Raw genomic sequence first — 24,836 nt, 5'->3', positions numbered from 1 at the left:
TATTCAAGGTTATATAAGTAATTAAATAACTAGATATTTTATATATTTTTCATATCTACATATATATTAGAAGGGACGTTAATATCTGAAGTATTAGTTAAGGATTTAGGAATAAGGATATTTTATATACTATACAATTCATGGATCAAATAAAAACGAAAATAAGAAAAATGCAAGCTCAAGTAAGCTCAGCACTAATGGTTACGAATTAGTTTTTATTTCTTTACAGATTTGTGGTACAACTGGTACAAGAATTATCAAAATTTTCATAATATTTGTTTTTTTTTTTTTATTTACCCAAGTACACATATTTTACAACACAATTATTGTTTATGTTTAACCTAAATAATCGATATTCATAAAAATAAATTTCCATTAAAAGAAAATAAGATTATTATAACCGTTATTCGAATGTAAATTCGAACGTAAATGAAAAACTAAATAATGTGAAAATGACTTGTATATTTGTTTGCAGTTAGCTCATAACGAGTAGGACGTAAGGAGAGGCCGAGCCGCCGCGCCTACGCTTATATTTACTTAAACAATTCAATTCAGGTGAGTCAATTTCTTTATTTTCATACTGTGTACTATAATAGTAATTTATATATAAGATCATATAATTTTTGCAATGTTAATACATTTTACATAACAAACATCTCCATAGTGTACATACATACATACGCACGTGCTGTCGTGTCGTACATACTATATACAGAGGCGGGCGGGCACCGTCCGCGCTGCTCTACAGTGATCATAGAAAAATTAATGGCTACAGCAATATACATATGATGACTATTTTCTTAAAATTATCATATCTACTTCGACATCGTTCTACTCGAATATGATTCACTTACCTTTTTAGGTTCGATCGTGCCAAACGCATGTAACATTCATAGTCTCCAGTTCGCATCATCGGTCCCGCAGCTATGTATAAAAATCACACTGCCATAAATTTATAATAAATAAATGCCTATTTACACTATGTATCTATACAAAATGATAGTACGACAAAATGACCATTAGTAGCCCAGCATCTAGTTGAAACAAAATTCGACAGAACGACTACGGGCGGACCGGAGCGGCAAGCCGGCCCGCGCACTAAACAAATTACATCTTCGAATTTCACTATTAATTTTTTTTTGTACAATTATTTTCAGCCGAAAGCCGGGTGCCCGATAAATACAATTATCGGTGTTTCGAAATGCGATACAATCGATCATGCATCAATAATACATACAACTTTTAACTTATCGAACGATTTAACAATATTAAAAAATCCTAAAGTAATCTAGTATCCTACGTAAACGAATATAAAATACTAGTACAACAATGACGGTGCATTCGGGACGCGGAACTCGGAGCGGTCGGAGACGTCGGCGGATCCACCCGAACGAACGAATCATTAGAGGTATAAAAAATTAATAACGTCATTAACAAAAATGTAATCGCATTGAAAATATGAAACAGAGGTGAAAATAAACCGCATCGCATTATCTAGGCGCCGCTGCGAGTCACTTGGCCACGCCCGCCGCCGCGCGCTTGTGGCTGATCTCCATCTCGCCCAGCCGCTTCCACAGCTCGTCGCGCTCCTTCTCGCGCTTCTTCTCTCTGCGGACACACGCAACGCGTTAGCATACGGCACCACGCACCGCCCCACCCAGCCCTCACCGAGACTTAACCGAGACTTACTTCTGCCGTTCCGCCTTGTAACTCGCAGTGAGCTCGTCGAACAGCTTTGAGTTCATTTCCATAAAGGTCTTGAGCACATTGTACACGAGGGTCACTATGGTCTGGTTCCAATGTTCCTTGCTCATCCTATACAGTGCAGGGAACATTATCGGCATTATCACTTGGTTGTTTTCTTCCATGAGTGATAATATATATTCGTTGTTCCAATAATATAGTGCTCTTTCGGCCACCTAAAACGATGTTTTAACACATTTTTGTAAAACAGAAGTAAAACAGTAAGTTTAGTTGATATGTTATTTAATAACAATAGCAAACACTGTAACGATTTTATAAAGAATAATAGTAATGAAATGAAAAAAAAAATCACCTGGAAATGTGGACTAGACACACATTTTGCTATTTGCCTAAACAGTGGCTCTTGAATTTTAACAAATTGTGCTGGTTCGATAACGTCCAAAATCTCTTCGATTTCACCAAGGAACATGACCTGAAAATGAAATATTACAAATGTTAAAACATTGTTGCTATTTTATAACACTCAAAACTTATTACATTCCCTACCTACCCTATCTAAACCCCCCCCCCTCGTCACACACGGAAATGTAGAAAATGAGTTTGTTTATTTGATTGTTACGCTTTTATGTCTTGACTACTCAATCGATAATCATGCAATTTATACACGTTGTATCACAGAAAAGGACAAAGGGCATACCTAACGCCTGCCCCTCTGTTACAATGGCAATCTATATTTTTATATTAAGGGTTGGATGTCAAATCATAAAAGAAGAAACAACTTACATATCATATTTTCCAGTAGGAAAATTTCGTTTACCTTACTAGGTGGTAAGATTTCGGTACCACCCATGCGGGCTTACCGCATGGGTGGTACCACCTTTATACTGGTTTAAGTGCAATTATTGACACATGCGACAAAAAATTTGCTATGTAGGGATTGGTCAACATTTATTACAGCTAATATATGGAAAAGTCCTCCATTTGAGGTCATTTACTATAGATGTTTTGTTTCAATGAAACACTACGCTGTATTATTCCACACATTCCGAATAAAAATATCCATGAAGAGATGGCGCAAATGTCACGTCATTCTGCGAGTATTCAATGACGTGTATAAATTATTATATATCAGTGTGTAATATTTTTAGTTGATACCTAACATGGATCAAAATTAAACTATTAGCTTCGCCTGCTTTGATGAAGGCCCTTTTACAGAAAATTAAATTATATTTACATATTTATATTTGTGTCAAAATAGTCAAAAAATTATATGAGAATGGAATAAATTATAAAACTTTAAAAAAAAATTGCAATGCAGTTTAAGCGAACTTGCTACTTTCATATCAGATTTCATTTCTACGTTATATATAGTATCAAGCAAGAATGTCTTTAAGCGATAATCTTGTTCAAGTGGAAGAATACAAACCTCTTTCTGCGAGCATGTCTTGGGCCAGAACTTGAGTAGGCCGCGCACAACAGGCTCGGTGAGCGTGGCGTCTTTCTCTAGGAACTGCACGACGCAGTAGGCGAGCTGCGCGTGGTACAGTGACAAGCACTTCACCTTGTGCAGCGGCAGCAGCACCTTCACCAGGAACTGTTTGTGCTCGCTCTTCAGTGGCAGAGCGAACCCATTTATTATACTGCAAGTTATCGTGGTTACGTTAAGCAATGTTTATAGACATTTTGTTAAAGAATTTAATATATAACAACTGACTCTTATTATTAATATTTTGAATACTTTTAGTTCAAAGTATTCAGTGCATTTTCGACATTCACTATTATATATACCGGTTTTATAAAATTTATCAACGAATTCTAAAGGCATTTCAAGGTGATTACGGTTCCCTTGTCATCATCAAGGAATAGACACGTTGATATCACGTCGTTTATTATGAATAATAAATCAGTTGTATTGCTTATTATATTTTTTTACATCTTGAGTATGCACAAATAGCTAATCTGGATCCTAATCCTATATAAAACGATAGAAACCTTCTGCTCCGGAGCGGAGGCCATAGCACAACAGACATTTATGGGACGTCACTTTTTATGCGAAATGTATCCGATAATATTCCGAATGTATTTCTTCCCCATACAAAATACAAGACCGAAACCATTGGATATAGATTGACACGAATTTGCCCAACGTAAAGATAAAAGAAATCAAAGATATTTTCTTCCTAATTTTGACATGTAGGTAAATTAATTTGTAAACATGATATACATAACATAAAATAGTATATTAAAAAACATGTAGTCTTAGCTTGCATTGGTTTAGTTTATTTATGTCTGTATTCTATGCGAAGCGCCATAAATCTAGATATACCTTGAAAGATGTGCATTTATAGTTGCAGATTTATTCATACATTAACATACAAAAAAAAATATACTTATTTAAAATTTTCATAACATTGTATTTTGAAAATATTATAATTTTTAAATATAAGTACATAAAAACTTTAATATCACAATGGCAGATAAGTTAGCGAATATAATTAACAGGTGTGTTTATAAATTAATTGAATTACATAATTAGATCAATGTCAAGAGTCAGTCAAGTGGGTTCAATCGACATTTTATATGAAGAGATAAATAAAGATATAAACAATATATATATATATATATATATATATATATATATATATATATATATAATTATAATAAGAAATGCAAATGAAATATATAACATGACGGTACTTGATACAAAAACCTTCGTCCAAAAGTACCTGTTTAGTTTCAACTTCGAATGCACTATAACAAGCATTATATTTATATAAGATAGCCCAATTACTGTATAATGAAATTTTAAAAACTACCTTAGGTTAGTAAAATTTAGGCGATAAATGAAAATAAAATCTCGTCAACTTTTCATTGCAGGTCTTCCCTTGTCCGAGGTTGTAATGTACATGAATTAAATATTTTCACTTTAAAATAAACGAAGCTCTCGAGCCCGTTTTTTCTAATATATAAAAATAACTCGGCATTCGAAAGTTATACAGAAATCACGTTTAGATATACGTCTGCGTGTTTATAATTTAACATCAACAGTTCTTAAATTTTGCATAGCTCTTAGCTTGTTGAAACTTAACTTCGCAAGTGTTGCGGTAGATTTGGATTTCAAATTTTATAAGCAGTTATGCAAAGTTATTCTTTATTACAACTCATTCATATCTCGTATAGCGCTCGATTCAGTTATTCAAATATATATTATAAACATTATCAAGTTTTTTACGAGCACAAAGTGTAAATAGTTAACTAGCGCTATTTAGAAATAATTAAAAAACAAACGTTGTCCTAAAAATATGCAAATAGTTGAATAAAAAAGCAATAGTTGATGTATGACATTGTTTAATCTTTTTAGATGTTTAACTCTTATGGTCTTTACTTTTCATATTGGTCTACACGACGTATATTTACCACAGAGGAGTTATTAGAATAACTTTAAATACGTTATGCGATCATGGTAAAATAAATGCATTAGATTCATAAAGTTTCACTGAATTCGATATTATATTTTTTAATTCGTACTTTAACAAAGTACGAAAATAATCAACGTTTCCTATCTTCAACTGAGTCACTGAATTTCTTTTTTTTATGTAAAAGGGCAAACGAAGAGGAGGCTCACCTGATGGAAAATGACTACCACCGCCAATGGACATCTGCAACACCCGAGGGCTTGCAGGGGCGTTGCCGGACTTTACGAAATGAGTACGCTTAAGGGTGGCTTAAAGGTGGCTATGTCATATCAGTTCGGAAAAGTCGCCGGCGAAAGTGGTTGTGCGAGGCAGGAAATGCCTTAAAAATCGCGCTGTTGTGGATTTCCAGACATGGAGGTGGTGAGGATGGAATTAAAATTCTTACGCGATGTCCGGTGGTGAAATTCAGCAGCCGGGACTAATCCAAACAATTCCTCAGAACATTCTCCGGATATATGCGATAGAGGATGCAGAGTGACACGATATATGTTTGCAAATCTATAGAATCAAGCCGGTCGGTGAGAGCTTGATCGTCGACGATTTGAACTGCTCTACGTTGAATGCGGTTAAAGGGATGAAGCTTGTATCTCCCGCCCAGAGATGAGAGCAGTACTCTATGTCAAGCCGAGTTTGCGCCCTGTAGAGTTTTAGGCGATGAGACGACGTGAAGTACTGTATCGCCTAGTTAAGCAGACCAAGCTTTTTAAAGGCCAATTTGGCTTTACCTTTTAATTGACCGCGGAACTGAACAACATTCAAATTCTCGACGCCAAGTATCGCGATACTGGCTTTGGCAGCGAGGGGAGTATTCTCAAAATGAGGAGATATGACAAAAGGTGACTTCTTAGCGCAAATTTGAGTCCCCAATCTGAGACTTTGGCTAATAAAGTCCACTTTAGGGACAAGTTTCTTCCGATACTCGTCGACGTGTAATATTAGCTCGGCTGGTGTACAAGGCGTCCACTGTGTAGCAGTAAATGTTGGTTGATTTGCAACATGCCGAATCTCGTAATCACGCACTAATCTCTCGCCAATCCTACCAATGTACCCTGACTTCGTCTTGGCAATAACACTTTTGACAGACAGAAAGAAGATATAGAGGCAGAGTTGTATTCCTTTTTAAGTGCGCTGGTATTTACATCACGAGATGCCGATGCATCAGCCCAAGCTGGATAGCGTTCTAGCTTTCGGCGTGATGCCGTTTTGCAGAAGCGACCAAACCAGGACTGGGGTCATCTTCTTTCCAGTTATTTTCAGTAAAAGCTACATTCTGAACCGGTGGCGGCTTTATATGTCATTTTATCTTTGTAAAACGATTCAAAAATGCTTGTGGAAGCCTACTTGTTGTAAGTATATTTTGATTTTTATTGGAAACGCACAATAAAGCAGTCGAAATTTAATTCTCGACTACGACTCACCTTCCCAATATTTCAAGTAGTTCACCAACTCCGTTAAAATGTTCGGTTTCATAGACGAATCTTAGGAAAATGTTGTTAATTTGTTTTCGTATGAAGGCTCGCAGACCCAAGAACTTGCCGTAGATGCGGTGGAGTACGGTCTTGAGGAAGTCGCGCTCACGGGGATCCTCGGAGTCGAACAAATCTAAAAGCTGTAACACGATATTGATCAGATTTATATAGATATGTATATACATATATATTAAGATTATGTTTGAGTTATATGTTAATACTAGCTGCACGTCCTGAATTCATACGGGTGAATTCAAATTATATTTATTTTATCGCTTTTACAAAATCTTGATATCCGATTGCTGCTTCGCAGAGTTCAGTGACGTACACACACGTATAAAAATTATATATATTATATACATACAAATTTACGTTGTAACGTTAATTAGAAATAAGTAACAATGTAACTGTTAGCTCCAGCTTAAAGTTACAGATAACACGCGGAACATCGAATAGTCATTCATTTAAAATGTTGTTGTTATTACACAACACAAAAAAAACCGCAGCCCCTTTTAATAAAAGCAGAAACTGAATAATTAAATAATCTTACAAAATTCTTTAATAAAAAACAAAACCAAACCACAAAAATCGCAGTAGCTCGGTTTACATATTAAAATTGTTTTCATTAGTAACTTATATTTTCATTTATCATCCACGACTTTTAATTATGAACTGGAAGATCTTAAATTAGAAAAATAAATAGGTTTTATTATTATTTTTAATTTAATTTAACGCTTTAAGTTTTCTGAATTTCGAAATAATATTTGCGAGTAATTCTTCATACAATTTCATACAACGCACTTAAAAAGTAGACTTCGAAAGACCAGCGCCCGTCATTTTAATTAATTGTAACTTAACTTGCTCCTGACTGAATCCGGAACACAGATCAAACGATGCTCTGATTTTATCATGTATGACAAACTGCGTAAAACTGTTTTTAATTATTATAATTTTTTAAATATATATAAGTTTACTACGCATATATATTTAGCTTTGTTTGTAAATAAAAAAGATTATTTACAAAACAGCAATACAATTCTGTGACATCACTTCGAGTGAAATCTTGAAAACCGATTTACGTTGATACGTTATTTTAATGAGTATCCTTTAAATGTTACAACTATAACAGTCACTGGCGCATATCAATTTCTGATATAATACGATCGTGTTTTGAGGTGTGTTTCCAGATTGTTCTTACAGATTAGCTTTGCAGAATATTTTTATATCCGTTTAATATAGATAAATACTATTCATATAACATCTCACTAGATTCATTCGTTCATTCATTCATTACTGAAAAGTTAAATACAATGGTTTTTTTTTGTAACTGTCTTTAGTCGTTGTTATTCAATTATGTACTATTTACGTATTAATAGTCACTAAGTTAACTCTTGTAGATCTTACTAAATCTTAAAGGATTAGTAAGCTGAAGTGGCAGTGGGCTGGACACATATGTCGCAGAACCGACGACCGCTAAAGTAGACGCGTTCTGGAGTGGAGACCACGCCTTGGCAAACGTAGCGTAGGACGCCTTCCAGCTAGGTGGAGTGACGATATACGCAAGGTGGCTGGCAGCGGTTGGAGATTAAGAGCTGAAAATCGAGCTCAGTGGCGTGCGATTGGAGAGACCTATGTCCAGCAGTGGACGCGAAAAGGGTGATGATGATGATGAGATCTTACTCAGTACTCACACTTAGGCTTGTGGCGGACTGCTTATTAAGGATATTGGGATGAGCCCATAGACAAATTAATACTTTTAAATTTTGTCATTATTAACCTGCATCGATTCCATTGTGAATAAATTATGAATTTTAAACTATAAATTGTTTTTGCCGAGCAAGTAAGTTACGCAACTAACTAGTGTATTTTCAATGAAAACAAAACAATCGAAGCTCTAGAGACAGAATAATAAGCAAATAATAAAAACAAATTTATATTTATCTTACTCAATACTTATCTGCACGGATCAATTCGTTTTTCTTGTTATATTAATTATTATAAGCCCATTTTTGAAGTTTCGACGCGTTTATCTTTGAAAATACGGGAGAATGAATTTCATATATAATTTATTAGTAATTCCGCGCGATTTCATCCGTTAAATCTTTGTTATATACCTTCCTCGACAATTGTTATATCAAAAATATTTTTTAAGCGTGTTTCAGCAAAAAAAAACAAAACTATTTAGTGTGTCTGTTTGTCTGAACTCGATTAACTCAAAGACCAATTGCTTCATGAGGAAGCTTTTAAGTGCATAATTCGTTAAGGTTTTGTGTAAATTCGCTGAAATATGACGATTGTTAAAGAGGTCGAAAATAATATGCCGACTGAAATATTTACTGGCGTGCGCCGCATACACAAATATAGCTGTATTACGATATAAAAGTATAAACGTATTTTATAGTCTAGCTATCGGACACGTGCGAAGCCGGGACAGAGAGCTAGTCAGAGATTAATTCAGGAATTAATAAAATCGATAATCGGGTTTGACGGTACCCGAGGAATACACTACACCGTATTAAAAAAGGAGTATTTATTTCATCTCCTCGTATCACGATAGATTCGTGATCGAGATACATTGTATAAATGGGTCAACGCTACGAGACAGGAAGTTGAGGGTAATATTATTATTACATATTACAAACAATCTAACAGCATTAACCTCGTTGTCTTCGCAATTATCTATTCACTTTTGGAGAAAAAAAAAAAAACATTCAATTATTAACTAATATGTCTGAATTTTGTCGATGCTAGTTTTGTAAATAGCTTCGATTTTAATTAAAAAGATACAGACACAGGGGGCATTTCTCACAGAGAGAAACACAAAGTTTGTCCATAGTCCACACTTCATAATTTGAGCATCGATTTCGTACGTACACTAGGATCACGATTTAATTAAAATGTAGGTCAATGGATTTAAATCATTCAATGTATCGGCTGAGCGCGACAAGATCTACTTATTATACGTTCAGACAACATTGACTTGTATGGTAAAGATATATGAATACTTTAGAGACTGTTCTTGAATAAACAGGTAACGTCGAGCAGGAAAATACATCGTCAACATAAAATACTCCTAAAACCTAACTCCGGACTTTTACTGAGAATTATATGTAAGGAAAACCCAATATTTTTTTATTGAGCCAATCCGGGAATCCAATCTGGAATATCTAATTCTGTAGCCGAATAGGCTAACAACTACACTAAAGAGACATTTATAATTATATACAGCATCAAAAATAGTTATTATATTTTTTTTGGATGTTAATATTAAAATAATCATAAAATTAATTATAGGTTCTCGTATATATGTAGGTATTATTGACTTCTTCATAAAACATTATATATAATGTATACAGGTCATATATGTGTTAACTTATTCAAAATTTAATAAACTCCCCTTCATTCAATGTACATATAATAAAACAAAACCAAGTAGTTGCAAGTATTAGACTCGATAGCGCTCGACGACGACTCAAAAGTTATTCTACAATTACAATTTTATTAAAATAATCTTTTCTAGGTTAACAATAATTATATAACTGGTATATAAATAGTTATATATTTGTAGAGCATAATTGTATCTGATCCAATGAATACGAGTGACACATCGTATAAATACGTATTCAAAGAAATATAATCGAGTCGAGGTGAGCCCACGGATAAAATATGTACGGACATTTTAAGTAGAGGCTGCCGGTTTAAATGAAAATTAGTAATAGTTCAGTGGTGAATGAAAACATTGTTATGTGTTGAAGATACAATATATACTATATTTAAATTATACTTAAATTTAGAAGGTCCATAATACCATTACCAAGTAATACTTAATTATTCATATTAGTTTTCATTATTATTTTTATTTTAGTTTATTAATTTTTTATTCATTATTTTTTTTTGTTTTGTAACTTGAAATTTTGATTTGTCTTTTATTTTATTTTTTTTGTGCTATAATATATATGTTGTCTTATTGTTTATGCAGTTATCACCTGTAATTGAGGTACCACTTCTTTTATTTTTTATTTTATGATCTGTGTGCTATCATGTATCTGTGTGTACTTTGTTGGTGACCTAATAAATAAATACTACAAAACAAAAAATTGTTTTTTTTTTATTGATTAGTTCTATAATAGTCCATACATACTTATACTTGATATAATTGATGCTTAATATCTTGTTTCAACGCATATCAACTATCATTGTTAAGTCAAATAAATAATCTTTTATCCTTGACAAAAGAAAAATTAACGCCATAAAATTGATAATTTGATGATTTGATTAAATATACCGAATGTGTGTAATTATTTGTGTGTATCGCATTTTCCTTAAAAATCATTGATATTTATGTGTGTGGATAAATTACTATATATAAAAAAATTAATTGCTTAAAGTACAAAATGTTTAATACAGTATCGACCTTCTTGACGGACGTACTAAATAAGTAAATATATTGAAAAAAAAATGCGGGTTTTTCGGTAATCGCAAATGAATAAAAAAAATCGGATTCATGTCCGATCTTCGATTAACTAATATTAATAACTCGTCAGAAACGACTTCGGGCTTTTTAAGATAAGCCTTTGTGCTTTGTTTTTTTTTTTCAGTTATCAAGACCAGAAGTGAAGAACTTTTTATGAGATGTGCATTGCACTCAAAATTGGTTGTACGTTGCACAATCGTGCACGAAGTAACTTTAAATGTTTAATGATCACTATATATTCTACTATGACCATATTATGTTGCAAACTACACCGCACCACGATAGAAATCTCGAGTTTTACCAGCTTAAATAGAGAAACCTATTTCATATTATTACCATTCGTTTATTATATATATTTATAAAATGTAATTTTATCTTAATAATTTGTATATTAATCAAATTTTATAATCGTTCGATTTAATTTGTCTTAAATGCGTACGGTAACTTGAAAGGTTTAAATGTATGAATACGTGTTTTTTAAGCTTAGCATAACATAATTGTACATCATAATACGTATAATTATATTGTTGTTTCAAATAAATTGAATAAAAATCGAATGCGGAGGAACTATCTTATAAGATACTATCTTTGTCAATAATGAAAAAAAAAATGAATGACGCCCGATCTCGTGTCATCTGACTATTTGCATCTCTGTTGCACTGCTTACGGTTAGAAAAAAAGGCCGCGAACATAAATCAGATTATTATTCCATGTGTATTATACCGTAACAGCCTGTGAATGTCCCACAGCTGGGCTAAAGGCCTCCTCTCCTCTTTTTGAGGAGAAGGTTTGGAGCTTATTCCACCACGCTGCTCCAATGCGGGTTGGTGGAAAACACATGTGGCAGAATTTCAGTGAAATTAGACACATGCAGGTTTCCTCACGATGTTTTCCTTCACCGTAAAGCACGAGATGAATTATAATCACAAATTAAGCACGTGAAAATTCAGTGGTGCTTGCCCGGGTTTGAACCCACGATCATCGGTTAAGATTCAAGCGTTCATACCACTGGGCCATCTCGGCTCATGTGTATTATATAATAAATAAATTACCTTAGCAACTATTTTAATAACGCCAAAACAAGTTTAATTATTCTTATTACATGATTAATATATGTATTAATTTCATATTGAATAATAAATTAATAACTTTAAAAGGTTTTGACCGATATTACTTGTATGGCAACTCAAAGAATTACAATCTATCTAATATTATTGAAGAGAAAATATTAGAATTTTTGTATGTTAGTTTGTATAGGATAAACACAGAACATTAATAAATTACTAACTAAAAAAATATTTAACCCATAGAAAGTTACATAATAGGCGAGTAACAGGGACTATAATCCGTGCATTCCACATTCACATCGTTTAAAAAACTGTTAATTATTATTATCTAGTTCTTTGACCATCACGCAATAACTAATAATGTATGTTTAGAAGCTTGATTACGCTTTAAAGTGGTAGGTATTTATTTTGTATCGTTACGATGACTATATAAATAAAATATAATAATAGTTACATATATGAATAGTACCCAACGAAAAAGGTTACGAAAACTTAAATTTATGCGGACGAAGTCGCGGAAATAAGCTATTATATTATAAACACACTTTTATTTGTAAAATTACATAAATTTTCTTTTAGCATATTTTATACCTATTTTCTTTTTTGATAGGAGTGAGTGGCCAAATGCAGAAAGAAAACGGGCTCAGTTACTAAAATTGCGAACATCTAATTATACAATTTACGTTATCATCAAAATTGTATAAAGTATATCAAATATAAGATCTTTAATTTTCACCGATTGATACGGCCCATACAAAATAAATATTTATAAACCATTATTGTTTCAAATTTACCTGTAAATAATATTTTTTAAATTTACCTGCAAAACAAATTTCTGGTCGATGACCTTCTTGCCGATTATGGGCTGAAAGTCAGAAGACTCGAGGAAGCGCAGGAAGAACTCGTACACTAGCTGGAGGTGTGGCCACGAAGCCTCCAGCGTCGGGTCATCTTCCTCCGGATCGAAATCGGGATTTTCACTCGGCGGCAAAGTCCGGAATAAGTTAGCCGAGATCTGTTGATAACATCGTCATCATTAATTTGTCCTTACCCCATTTATTCACTGTCACTGACCCACTGGACAGAATTTTATAACAAAGGACAAAAACATTTTACTGTACTGACGCCAGTTTCATTGGATTCCCGACACAATACGAATTAATGATGCACTGAGCACACCCATTTATGGGTTGACAAAAATTTTACTCAGTTGGCTCTTACTACACAACCACGCGTTTAGATGTACTGGCTCTACTCAACTATGAGGAAGCTGTATAATTTATACTATACTTATTGTGTAGTATATGCAATAAGGAATAAATAAAATAAATTTGAAATAAATTTTATGAAGAAACATATACATGTATTATTGATTTTCCACTACATGTTTATTCCACAAACCCCCATTGAGATGAACTGATGGTATAAGCTACCTTATCTCTAAATAGAGGCGGAGATATTACCAAATTATGCTTTATTATTTTCAAATAACTCGTGCATTTTTATACTTGGGTATATTTCATATTAGTATTATTATCAAACACAACAATTGCATTAATGTTAATTTTAATTTTGTTTCCTGTTTTTCATAGGGGACAGTAAGCCTTGCTATATTAATATGGTTTTATTTTATAAATATTTACAAATTGATTAAGAACAAGCTTGTATTTTATTCAATAATGTTTGAATGTTAACCTGTCACTGAGCAAAAACTACTAGTAACATTGTTGTGAAGAACAAAAGTGATAAAAGATGTATCATCTGACATTTTGTAATTAGTAATGCAGATTATACTATTTTAGATTAATAGTTGTTGTAGTCAATTGCTACGTACACTGTTTTCGCCTTTTAAAAAGATAAAAAAATAATACTACTCTTCCATCTATATTTTCAATGTCTTGCATAATATAATTCTTGGCCTGTCGTTTGTTTATTTAAATACATTTATTTTTATTTTCATTGTCAAAAGAGAAATTAGGTTTAATATAAAATAATATATAACTGATAATAGTGATAATATAATGTAACATACATGTTTTGTCTTTAAGAAAAATATACACTTTAATGACAGCCTGTAAATGACCCACTGCAACCGTAGCTCCTGTTATTAGGTTGAGTGCACAAAATATGTTGATAGCCCAACATTGGCTATATCTATCAAATTCCAATGGAACATGGTGAAATAAGTCACCACTCTTGAATCCTTTCCCCTTTTGTAAACCATAATTTAAAAATACATATATTTTATCATCAATTAATTAATAGCAAGAAATATACTTGTTGATAAACAAGTCTATTAACCAAATGAAAAGGAGATACAAGTGCCTGTTAAGAAGCACTTACTATATATATTTATATATATAAGACTGACTATTAATTTTAAATTAAATTTATTGATTCAAAAAAATTTAAAAAAAAAACCTAATAAATTTCATTAGTAAATATTTTTAAATTTAATTACTCATATTACTTGTTATTGTAAGACAAAAATTAATATTTCTATTTTAATATTAATGCAATTTTATTTATTAAGAAAAACAAAATATTTGAATATATATTAGACAAAGGCCTGAAAAAAATGTTTATAAAATATCAAATAAATTCAAGAAATGATTATAAATCATATCATATATTTAATGCCTTTGTGTAAATATGTAAAGCTAATATTTTATATGCATAAATTACATAAACATCGACAATAATTACCATTTTTATGATCTCTGGATAAAAAGGTTCAGTGAGTACTCCACTTCCAGGAGTGATGTACTCTACAAGTTCATTGAGTGTGGCACGCTTGATTTCTTTCCCCTTGACATCAGCAACAGGGTCCATAAAATCGAAAGCAACACAGCATTGTCGTAGTTTCCGAATAAATAGCTCCTCCTGTTCACTGCTTGGGACATCTGAAGGATAAAATGTGATTTTGTTTATTTGTATGTACAATAAAGTGTCTGCTTAAAAGTATCACTTGTCATAATTAACGTAACAATAAGAAAATTATACACTCGACAGAAACTCATAGATCCATAGGCTCTGACCTCATGTTGTAAAAGTATTGTATGTTTTATTTAATAATTAACACAATAAAACCCAAACAAATGGTAAAACGGGTGCCAGATATGGTAATTGATAATACAACTAAATATTGAGATAAATGGAAGAAAAAACACACTGCATAAACTCCTAATAAAGAGAGGAAGAGAAAATTATAAAAGTAATAAAATCCCTAACTTTCTAGTATTTTGTTAATTTGTAAATAACATGAGACTTAAACTTTTACTAGTATTTTAAAATCTATACACATCAGTATGATTTTAACATTGAAATGAAGATATTATTAAAATTACTATGAGTGACCTATATTTTATGTTAATTATTGTTGTCAAATGATAAATCTTTGTCACTTTATAGTATAAATAAAAGTAAACATATGGTCTATGATTAATGTAGAACATAGACATAAAAATAAATACAATAAGAAATTAATAACAATTACCACAACAACTTTATATTACTTTCTTCTCTCTTAATAAGGTTCATAAGAATTAAGCTTTGTAGTAACTGATAAAAATAAGCTGTACTAAACTGACTAAAAATAAGTGATTATTATTACAATTAGAAATAGCAAGCATTTTTTTTTAATTTGAAAACCAATGAACATTCACTTTTAATTGAGACATACTAATATACATATTTAAATAAATAATACTAATGTTTACATTACTTACTTTATGATATGTGTTAAAACAAAGTATGACCATTACTTCTAAAGCAGTTAAATGTTTTTACATGACATATTTTGTTATAAATACATATTTTATAACCTAACATTATAAAAAACTTCTAATTTTTTTAATGATATTCCAAGTAGACTAAAACTTATAAGGAGTAAATAGGTTAAACAGATTTAAAAAAATACGCATATCAGTTAATAACATTTAACCTATTTTTGTCTATCAAGAATTGACATTGGTTATGATTGGTATTGACTTACGAACCTTTTAAAAGAGGTAATGCCTGTAGCTCTACATCCTGCGTATTGCGGTAACGCGAGGATCCTTGGGACTTCTTGGTCTTTTTCTTCATCGATCGCTTGGCAAAAGGGTCAATCCTATCCACAAACGTTCCCGAAGACATTTTGCTAATATAAAAGTATCCGAAATGACAATGGGTCGAGAACAATCAATGCAAAACTTGTTTTGATTCGGATAGATTCATGATCCAGCTCAATCTACGAATCAAACGCGCACTTGGGGTAAAGTCGCAGCAAAATATTAGAGCCTAAATAAACATTCCTTCGTCACACATGACGGTAATGGAGTGGTCACACTCAGGCCATATTTTAATACACTAAGATTCCACAAGTTACGTAATTTTAAAACGTCTTTATCACAAAAACGACACAATAACAAAATATAATAAGTCCATTCACAAAATTAAGTTTTATTTTCTGAGGCGTGTCACTAATACCTGAAGGCAGAAGTCACATATACATACAAGCCTCGTGTAATATCAGCCGGTCAGTCGATGACAATTTAATTTCACTACAATAATCGTTGAAATATTTAAAGATTTCGAAAAATTAACACGAAAAACGTCAAAATCAATCAAGTATTGTCCTTCTTAGAGTAGTTGAAAACTAAAACGGCGATGACACAGAGCAAATTTTTAACACCAAAAATCTATCACCGTATTCTCGCCATCGCTCACCATCCGTTTCGATTCAGACAGTGAAACAAGACGCATTTTAATGTCAGGCACGAGAATATTTAGATAGTTTGCACTTTCACAAGAAAAAAATATTTATTTCTGCGATTTTTTCCACTAGGACAAACGATCAATTTACAAAAGCTATCTAGCTAAAAGATAATCATCACTCGTTTTGCTGTGAAAACGCCAGCACTCAAAAGTACCTATTTCTGAAAATAGATGGAGATATAAAAATGTTCAGATAGACAATTGAAATACTCTCAATATTAAACTTTTAAATAGAAACGTTTCGAGTATTGAAATACTATAATATATATATTTATTTAATTAATAAGATTATTTATAAGGATGCTTCTCTTAATGATTTACACAAAACATAATTAAAAACAACTTACGTTTTCATACGGAAATAGTTTTTTATTCTACAAGTATTCAATTTTATGGAAGCGTTCTTATAACATTATACAGATAACAACAACGCACTTTTAATTAAGAAATAAGTATTAATTACAAGTTAATAAAGAAATTTAACATTTTTTGTATAATAAAATATTATTTAATATATGTGTAGAATATTTATTGCAAATAAATTCACATTTGACTCAATTTGATAGCTTTTTATTTTTTTGTTGAATTGAAGAAAATTTTGTTTAATAAGTAACTTACAGAAATATTTTAAAGTAGATTCGTTTTTTTTTTAGCTATTCAAAAATAAATAATTCAAATATATATTTTTTTGATCTAAGTCGGGTTTGTTTATTTTGTTTCTATCTATGAAATTTATATTCTGTATTTCGAATTTCGAAATTACTAATATAATATTTATATTCTGTGTCTTGTGGGTACTTACGTTGAGAAAGTAGCTTTCTAAATTTTTTGGCGTCTTGCTTGCTTTCGAAATATTCAATATCCTTGTGTTTGTGGTATTTCAATAACTTACTATTTAAATTTTGTTTTCCCTGTGAAGTGAGACGAAATTAAAGCATATCGGTTGCTGGAAGACAAATTAGAAAGCAACATGGAAGCCCTGACAGTTCCGCCATGAATGCAAAATAAATAGAAATTGTGGAGGTTTAATAAAAAACTATTTTTAACCTTTAATTGTATATTGAGTATTTTCACCATCTTTTTATGAAAAGTTTTCTTCAATTATTTTATCATACGATAATAATGTTTCAAGTAAAACTTGTTTTAAAACGTATTCTATGATGCGCACGACGCACTGGCTAAAGTTATTGGCATTCAACAATATTGAGTTAAGCATTAATTATAACAGTGGTTCATGTTAGATTTCAATAGTTGCTTATTAAATTGAAAAGCCTTGCTTGGCAAAAAGTTACAGTTGCGTTACTAATAATATAATTTGTCTACTTAATATATTTTGTTTTCTATTGTAGTGATAATTATAAGACTATTACATTTGGGAACTTCAAAAAGTGACTCCCATTGTACTTATTAAATTTTACATTTAGTTTTAATTTGTTTCAGAAACTAGAAGTCAGTAAAGACGGGCTAGAAACTTCACAATGTTGAGAGGTGGACGCGGTGGCCGTCACAGTCCAGAGCTGTACCCCCATACACTAAAGTGCTCAAATGCGAGTGACACAAGCTCAGCATACAGTGGCAGTGACACCATGACTTCGGTACACAGTTCTTTAGATATGGACATGGAAGTAGACTTATCAGGTCTCCTAGAATCTATTGTAGATTCTGACGAGGAAGAAGATTTAGAAGAGAGCATGGACAGCTTGACTGTCCGAGATGCGGTTAGAGAATGTCTTGAAAAAGATCCAAGTGAAAGAACTGATGAAGATATAGAAATCCTTCTTGAATTCACACAGCATTTAAAAGCATTTACTAATATGACCCTAACTGTGAGGAGGGCTCTCTGTGCTGTTATGGTTTTTGCAGTTGTAGAAAAAGCTGAAACTGTTGTTATGAATGATGGTGAAGAGCATGATTCATGGTCAGTTCTCATAAATGGTCAGGTTGGAATAGAGCATCAGAATGGAGAAATAGAATACCTTAATGTTGGTGATAGCTTTGGTATGGCAGAAGCTACTTTAGAAAAATTGTATCATAGAGGGGTCATGACAACAAGATGTGATGATTGTCAATTTGTTTGTGTCACTCAAACTGATTATTACCGCATCTTACATCAAGGTGAAGAAAATATAAGGCGTCATGAAAATGAATGTGGTGTTTTAGTCTTAGTTACAGAATACAGAGGAGCAGCAGGAGAATCAGGACACCAACAAGGGCATGTGGTTATTAGAGGAACACCTGAACATTTGATGTTGCAGCTCATTGAAGATAATTCACGTGATTCTACTTATGTTGAAGATTTTTTATTGACTCACAGAACTTTCATAGAAAGTCCTCTGGTTGTTGCCAAACAGTTGCTTGCCTGGTTTTCTGAACCTTCAGTCCGTGATAAAGTTACACGAGTAGTGTTATTGTGGGTAAATAACCATTTCACAGATTTTGAAACAGATCCAAATATGATGGAATTTTTAGAGGAATTTGAGACAGTATTGGAACGTGAGAAAATGGAAAGTCAACTAAATTTATTAAACATAGCTTGCTCTGCTAAGGCACGAACAAGAAATGTTACATTATCGCGCCCATCACGAGATGAACCACTCAATTTTACTATTTTAGGGGGTTATGAGAGAAGATATGGGATTTTTGTTTTAAAAGTAGAAAAACATTCTAAGGCTGAAGATGTAGGACTAAAAAGAGGAGATCAAATTATAGAGGTCAACTGTCAATCTTTTCAACATGTCAGTCATGCAAAAGCAATGGAAATTATAACAGGATCAACACACTTAAGCATCACAGTAAAAAGTAATTTATTAGCCTTTAAACATATGCTGTCAATGCCGGAAAACTCACCTAGGCAGAGAGGATGTGCCAATATGGTTCGTTGGCAAACTGATCCTAGAGCAAGATTATCCACTGCAGAATTACTTAGTGATGATCCTATTACACTTACACCAGTTTTTCAATCTCCTACCAAAAAACCTCAACCACTTAACATTAAGAAAGAAACACAGAAAGGCTTTATGACTTTAGGTCCTAAAAGAAGATTACAAAAAGCTTTAATGAAAATGAATATTCTACCAAAAAATACTATTACTGATGGTATACATAGTGATGATAGTATTCTTTCCAATTCAGAAACTTTAAACAAAGCTACTAGCACCTCATTCTATAATTCACATAGCAATCCAGACTTAATATCCATATGTTATGATGATTACCAGTCTTCAGATTATCCGGAACATGTACTCAAAGTATATAGAGGTGATCAGACATGTAAATATTTGCTGGTTCATAAAGAGACAACAGCAAGAGAGGTTGTAATGCTTACTTTACAAGAATTTGGCATCACAGATCCCAGTTCTAATTTTTCCCTTTGTGAAGTATCGGTTGCACAAGGAGGTATTATAAAACAACACAGGCTGCCAGATCAGTTACAAAATCTTGCTGAACGTATTGGCCTCAGCTCAAGATACTATTTGAAAACAAATGGAATAAGTGAAACATTAGTACTTGATGAAATGGCACCAGAACTACTCAGAGAAAGTGTTGTACATTTTTTGCAGTTGAATGCTGTTGAAGTTGCTGTTCAATTAACTTTACAAGATTTTTGTATATTTCGACAAATAGAAAGTACAGAGTATGTTGATGATCTTTTTGAATTGAAAAGTAGATATGGCACACCAATGCTATCACAATTTTCAGGACTTGTAAACAAAGAAATGTTTTGGGTTGTTACTGAAGTAGTCAATGAACAAAACCTGGTAAGAAGATCGAAAATAATAAAACAGTTTATAAAAGTAGCTCGACACTGTAAAGAATGCAAAAATTTTAATTCTATGTTTGCAATAATATCAGGCTTAGGACATGGTGCTGTTTCCAGATTAAGAATGACTTGGGAAAAATTACCTACTAAATACAACAAGCTTTTCTTTGATTTACAAATGCTTATGGATCCATCACGAAATATGTCAAAATACCGACAATTAGTAACAACTGAACAAGGTAGATCTCCAGTGATTCCATTTTACCCAGTTGTAAGGAAAGATTTAACATTCATACATCTTGGCAACGATACAAAGGTTGAAGGAATGGTTAATTTTGAAAAACTGCGAATGATAGCTAAAGAGGTGAGAACACTTACAAATATGTGCAATGCTCCTTATGATCTGCTTACACTATTGGAGTTAGGAAAACAGCCACCATCAAATGCTATGGTAGCATTGAATCAACTCACGACAGGTGTTCAACAAGGGCAAGTCACTGTAAAAAGAAGGAAAAAGTCATCAAATGTACCCAACCCTAAAAAGATGTTTGAAGAAGCACAAATGGTTCGTCGTGTCAAAGCATATCTCAATCGAATGCATGTTGAAACTGATGAAGAACGTCTTCATGCTTTGTCATTAGAATGTGAAGGCGCTGGTCCAGCACCGACGGTACCACGGAGACGGCATCCTTCGCCATCTTTGTCAACAACCAGCAGTGCCTCATCAGCTAGCGAAAGTAAGAAAAGTTTTGCTGGAAATAAATTTGGAGCTGCTTCTCCCCAAGCTGTTCGAAAATTATTAGCTTTATCGGAGCCTGCTAAAACTAGGCCACATCAACCTAGACCACCACCATCAGGTCCCTCGCCATGTTCGCACCGACGTGACGGTCCAGGCCCAGGTATATGTTGCTCGCGTGCAGCACATGAGAGATCACATTCTGATACACCAACACCATTGCCAGTTGATTTATCAGCCGAAAGTAGTAGCGTGACATCTTTAGTAAACTTGCCATTAAGAAAAACTGGTTCAGCTACTTCAAGTGACAGTGGTCACGGGTCATGTACAACGGCTCATTGCGTTCGGCCGGTTCCCCCACCTAGAATGCCCTATACATTAGCCGCACAAGTGGCGCGCCTAGAGCGGCTAAGTCGTGCGCATTCACACGAAGGCGTCACTCGTTCTTATGATTATTACCACGATACGCCAGATGACGAAGATGACGATCAGCAGGTTTCTGCTGTTTGAAGTTTTAAATACTCTTATCAATATCTATTTATATAGATTTGTAATCTCACTTGACGAATAGAAAGCACGAGTTACATACGTTTTTCTTATACTTTAATATTTAAATCATGTATGTACCCTTTACAATTAAGTTTAAAGACTGTATAATTTTAACATTTTATTAAACCCTGTCCTAGTGTTACATAGAGTAAATTTAATATGCTATAAGCCATGCCTCTTAATTATAATTATTAAAATTATTGTGACCCCACCATGTTCCAGTTATATTATCTAGATATTTTTAATGTATAGCATTGTAATGGTGATTTGTTTCATATGCGCCTTTGGTATTTTTACATTCCGTTGTTTGTATATTTTTTATAATTTTCATTATTTATAATACGCAACTTAGACCAAATAATAATTAATGTACCTTTTAATATTTACGACACAAGATTGATTTTGAAATATTTGTATGTGGTAGTATTTTTTGGTAGCTTTGAGGACCAATAATGAGTTTGAATGGTATTTCTTGTGGTAGCAATTTAAAATTTGTTTATATCTGGATTTTAATTATAGTAAATGTAAATAATAAAACTATATAATTAAAATAATTCATATAATGTTTATTTAAAACTTATAAATATCTTATTCAACAGTTATGTTGTTGTCAGTAATTTTGGCATTCATAGCCAAATAAATATATGATTAAACATACATTTTCTTTTAATGTACACTAATCTGTACATGCAGCAAATTATCTAAATTGAGCAAGGTAATCGAGTTCGAGTGGATGCAAGTTAGGAGCTGGAATGACAAGGCTGTGTAAAGGTGGACCAAGTTCTACTTGTTGCATCTTTTCTAAAGTCATTGCCATAATATTTTGATCGAGCGATCCAACTCTTGACAAGCCAATTGCCAGACTGTTAACTGTTATATCTGTAAATAAAATATAACATTTCCTTTTTTATAAATTGTATGACGAATAAAATTGTAACAGAATACATTAACTACAGTTCACAAATTTAAATGCAATGAATGTTGGTTTTTGTTGTCAACTTTGTTAATGTAACAATCAAATTATTCCTTATTTATCTGTTTACATTTTAGAATATTTTATTTATACAAAAACAAATTTAACAGAGACAACAGAGACAAATAGAATATCAAATAAATAATTTTAATTATACACAATGAATACTAAATTATTGTATAGTTGTTAATTGCTTATCTCAAAAAAGTATGTTACTTATCATAGAAAAACTTACCAGCTTTATGAGGAAGGTTATTAATTATTTGGACTATCTGTGTGGCTGCTTCATTGACAGACATGAACTTTGGATCCATATATTGGCGTATCTTCTTTGTTAATGATTCTTCTGTAGGCTCCTTTACTTTAATATCTAAAATAAAAGTTATTCACAAATATTTAACATGACAATTGTAAAATAAAAAATAATAATGATTTCTTCATTATAAAACAAAATCCCACTATCCTACATATAAGCCTTTTAAATTTTTCTCATTACTTATATACCTAAAAGGCAAAGTGTGTGCAAATTTCTCTTGTAATTTTCAAGTATTTTTTCAAAAAAACTATCTGGCTTCCAAGTCTCTGTCCAATAGGGAATTGAAACAGTTTCACCAAAACTATATAGTTGTAGTCCACAGCAGCTTACAGCATTCATAATCGATGCATTATGAACAATCTTAAATCAAAAGAGAAGAGACATAATTCTTTGAAAATTAATATTAAAACAAATATAAAAAAATTGAATTGTCTTTTTGTACCTCATATTTTAATATTACTAATAATATAATAAAGATGAAGAGTTTGTTCGAATGTAATTATCTCTATTGGATCAACTGATTTATACAATTGATTTGCACTAATACATAAGATAACATTAGATTTATTGAGAAAGGGTAAAGATTATTTAATATCACCATAGTCCACAATGACAAAGCAGTAATGATTAAGAGATGAAACCATTAATTAATTATATTATTAAATTCTATTGTACCTGTGTTTCAACTTCAAATTCTTTAGCACGAAGCAGCATGTCTGTGTGTGTTGTGGCACCTAAAGGATCACCAACTACCAAAAGAGCTATGTCTTTTTCTTTTGCTTCTTTCAAAATATCATCAATATTGCTTTCGCAGAGTTCCCGATCTGCTACAATCAATGGTCTACCATAAAACTTTTCCTGAGGGATAAGTATATTTTAAATAAGATAAGGTAGTCAAGTTTTGAATGTTTATTTTTGTATAATTACAAGTAATTAAACTCATAAAGGCATCATTCTTTTTAAGCATTTTAATTGTCTTTATTTCAATGTTTGATGATTTGATTAATTGTAGTTAAAATAGCCAAACCGTGTATTTTGATAACTTTAATTAATTTCATGCTTTATTTAGACAAACAGAGACCTAATAAGAACAAAAATTCAATTTTAGAAGCAATTCTGTAACTATAATAATTATATTACTGTGTCATCATTGAGAAGAGGTGGTAATTATTGTCATATTGCAGGCTAGTGCACAGCACACTCAATAAAAACCTTAAACTCACCAAAACTTCCTTTCCTACAGTCAATATAGAAGTATAACCCTCTAATAAAACTTTATCACATTTTTGTATAATCTCCAAACCTTTTACAGTTATATCCTTTGCATCACCTAGACCTAACCCGATTAAGTAAAACATATTGTGAACGAAAATATAATTAAAAATCTCTGAGGTTAGTATTGTGTTGTGTTCCAATTCTATTGACATGTGTATAGTAAACCCGTACCTAGATAGCTAATCATTTGATACTACAATGACATTGACGTTACTGATAACACAATAACTTAAAGCCGTAGACAGAGAAAAAAATAGACCAAGGGGCCGTGAAACCGCG

The 24,836-nt window shown here is 32.2% G+C and overlaps 3 protein-coding genes across 3 annotated transcripts; 1 reads left to right on the top strand and 2 right to left on the bottom strand.

Annotated features, from left to right (window-relative positions):
- Positions 1–162: 162 nt before the first annotated feature.
- LOC126775855 (serine/threonine-protein phosphatase 2A 56 kDa regulatory subunit epsilon isoform) lies at positions 163–17,118 on the bottom strand. Its single transcript, XM_050497995.1, has 8 exons — positions 16,189–17,118; positions 14,897–15,093; positions 13,011–13,205; positions 6,599–6,789; positions 3,131–3,344; positions 2,057–2,176; positions 1,690–1,919; positions 163–1,608 (listed from the first exon to the last, which is right to left on the bottom strand). The coding sequence occupies exons 1-8, from the start codon at positions 16,325–16,327 to the stop codon at positions 1,512–1,514; spliced, it is 1,383 nt and encodes a 460-aa protein (XP_050353952.1). The 5' UTR covers positions 16,328–17,118; the 3' UTR covers positions 163–1,511.
- Positions 17,119–17,747: 629 nt separating this feature from the next.
- On the top strand, positions 17,748–22,553 carry LOC126775843 (rap guanine nucleotide exchange factor 2). The gene is made up of 2 exons (XM_050497974.1): positions 17,748–17,971; positions 18,389–22,553. Exon 2 carries the CDS (start codon positions 18,427–18,429, stop codon positions 21,952–21,954), a length of 3,528 nt encoding a protein of 1,175 aa, XP_050353931.1. The 5' UTR covers positions 17,748–17,971; positions 18,389–18,426; the 3' UTR covers positions 21,955–22,553.
- Positions 22,554–22,595: 42 nt separating this feature from the next.
- LOC126775866 (diphthine methyl ester synthase) lies at positions 22,596–24,737 on the bottom strand. Its single transcript, XM_050498010.1, has 5 exons — positions 24,506–24,737; positions 23,958–24,140; positions 23,471–23,642; positions 23,202–23,336; positions 22,596–22,872 (listed from the first exon to the last, which is right to left on the bottom strand). The coding sequence occupies exons 1-5, from the start codon at positions 24,707–24,709 to the stop codon at positions 22,691–22,693; spliced, it is 876 nt and encodes a 291-aa protein (XP_050353967.1). The 5' UTR covers positions 24,710–24,737; the 3' UTR covers positions 22,596–22,690.
- Between the last annotated feature and the right edge of the window lie 99 nt (positions 24,738–24,836).

The sequence above is a fragment of the Nymphalis io genome, chromosome 19, assembly GCF_905147045.1.
Source record: "Nymphalis io chromosome 19, ilAglIoxx1.1, whole genome shotgun sequence".
In the NCBI taxonomy this organism is placed as follows: Eukaryota; Metazoa; Arthropoda; class Insecta; order Lepidoptera; family Nymphalidae; genus Nymphalis; species Nymphalis io.
The sequence above is the reverse complement of the archived record's forward strand: the minus strand, read 5'-3'. Positions and strand labels throughout refer to the sequence as shown.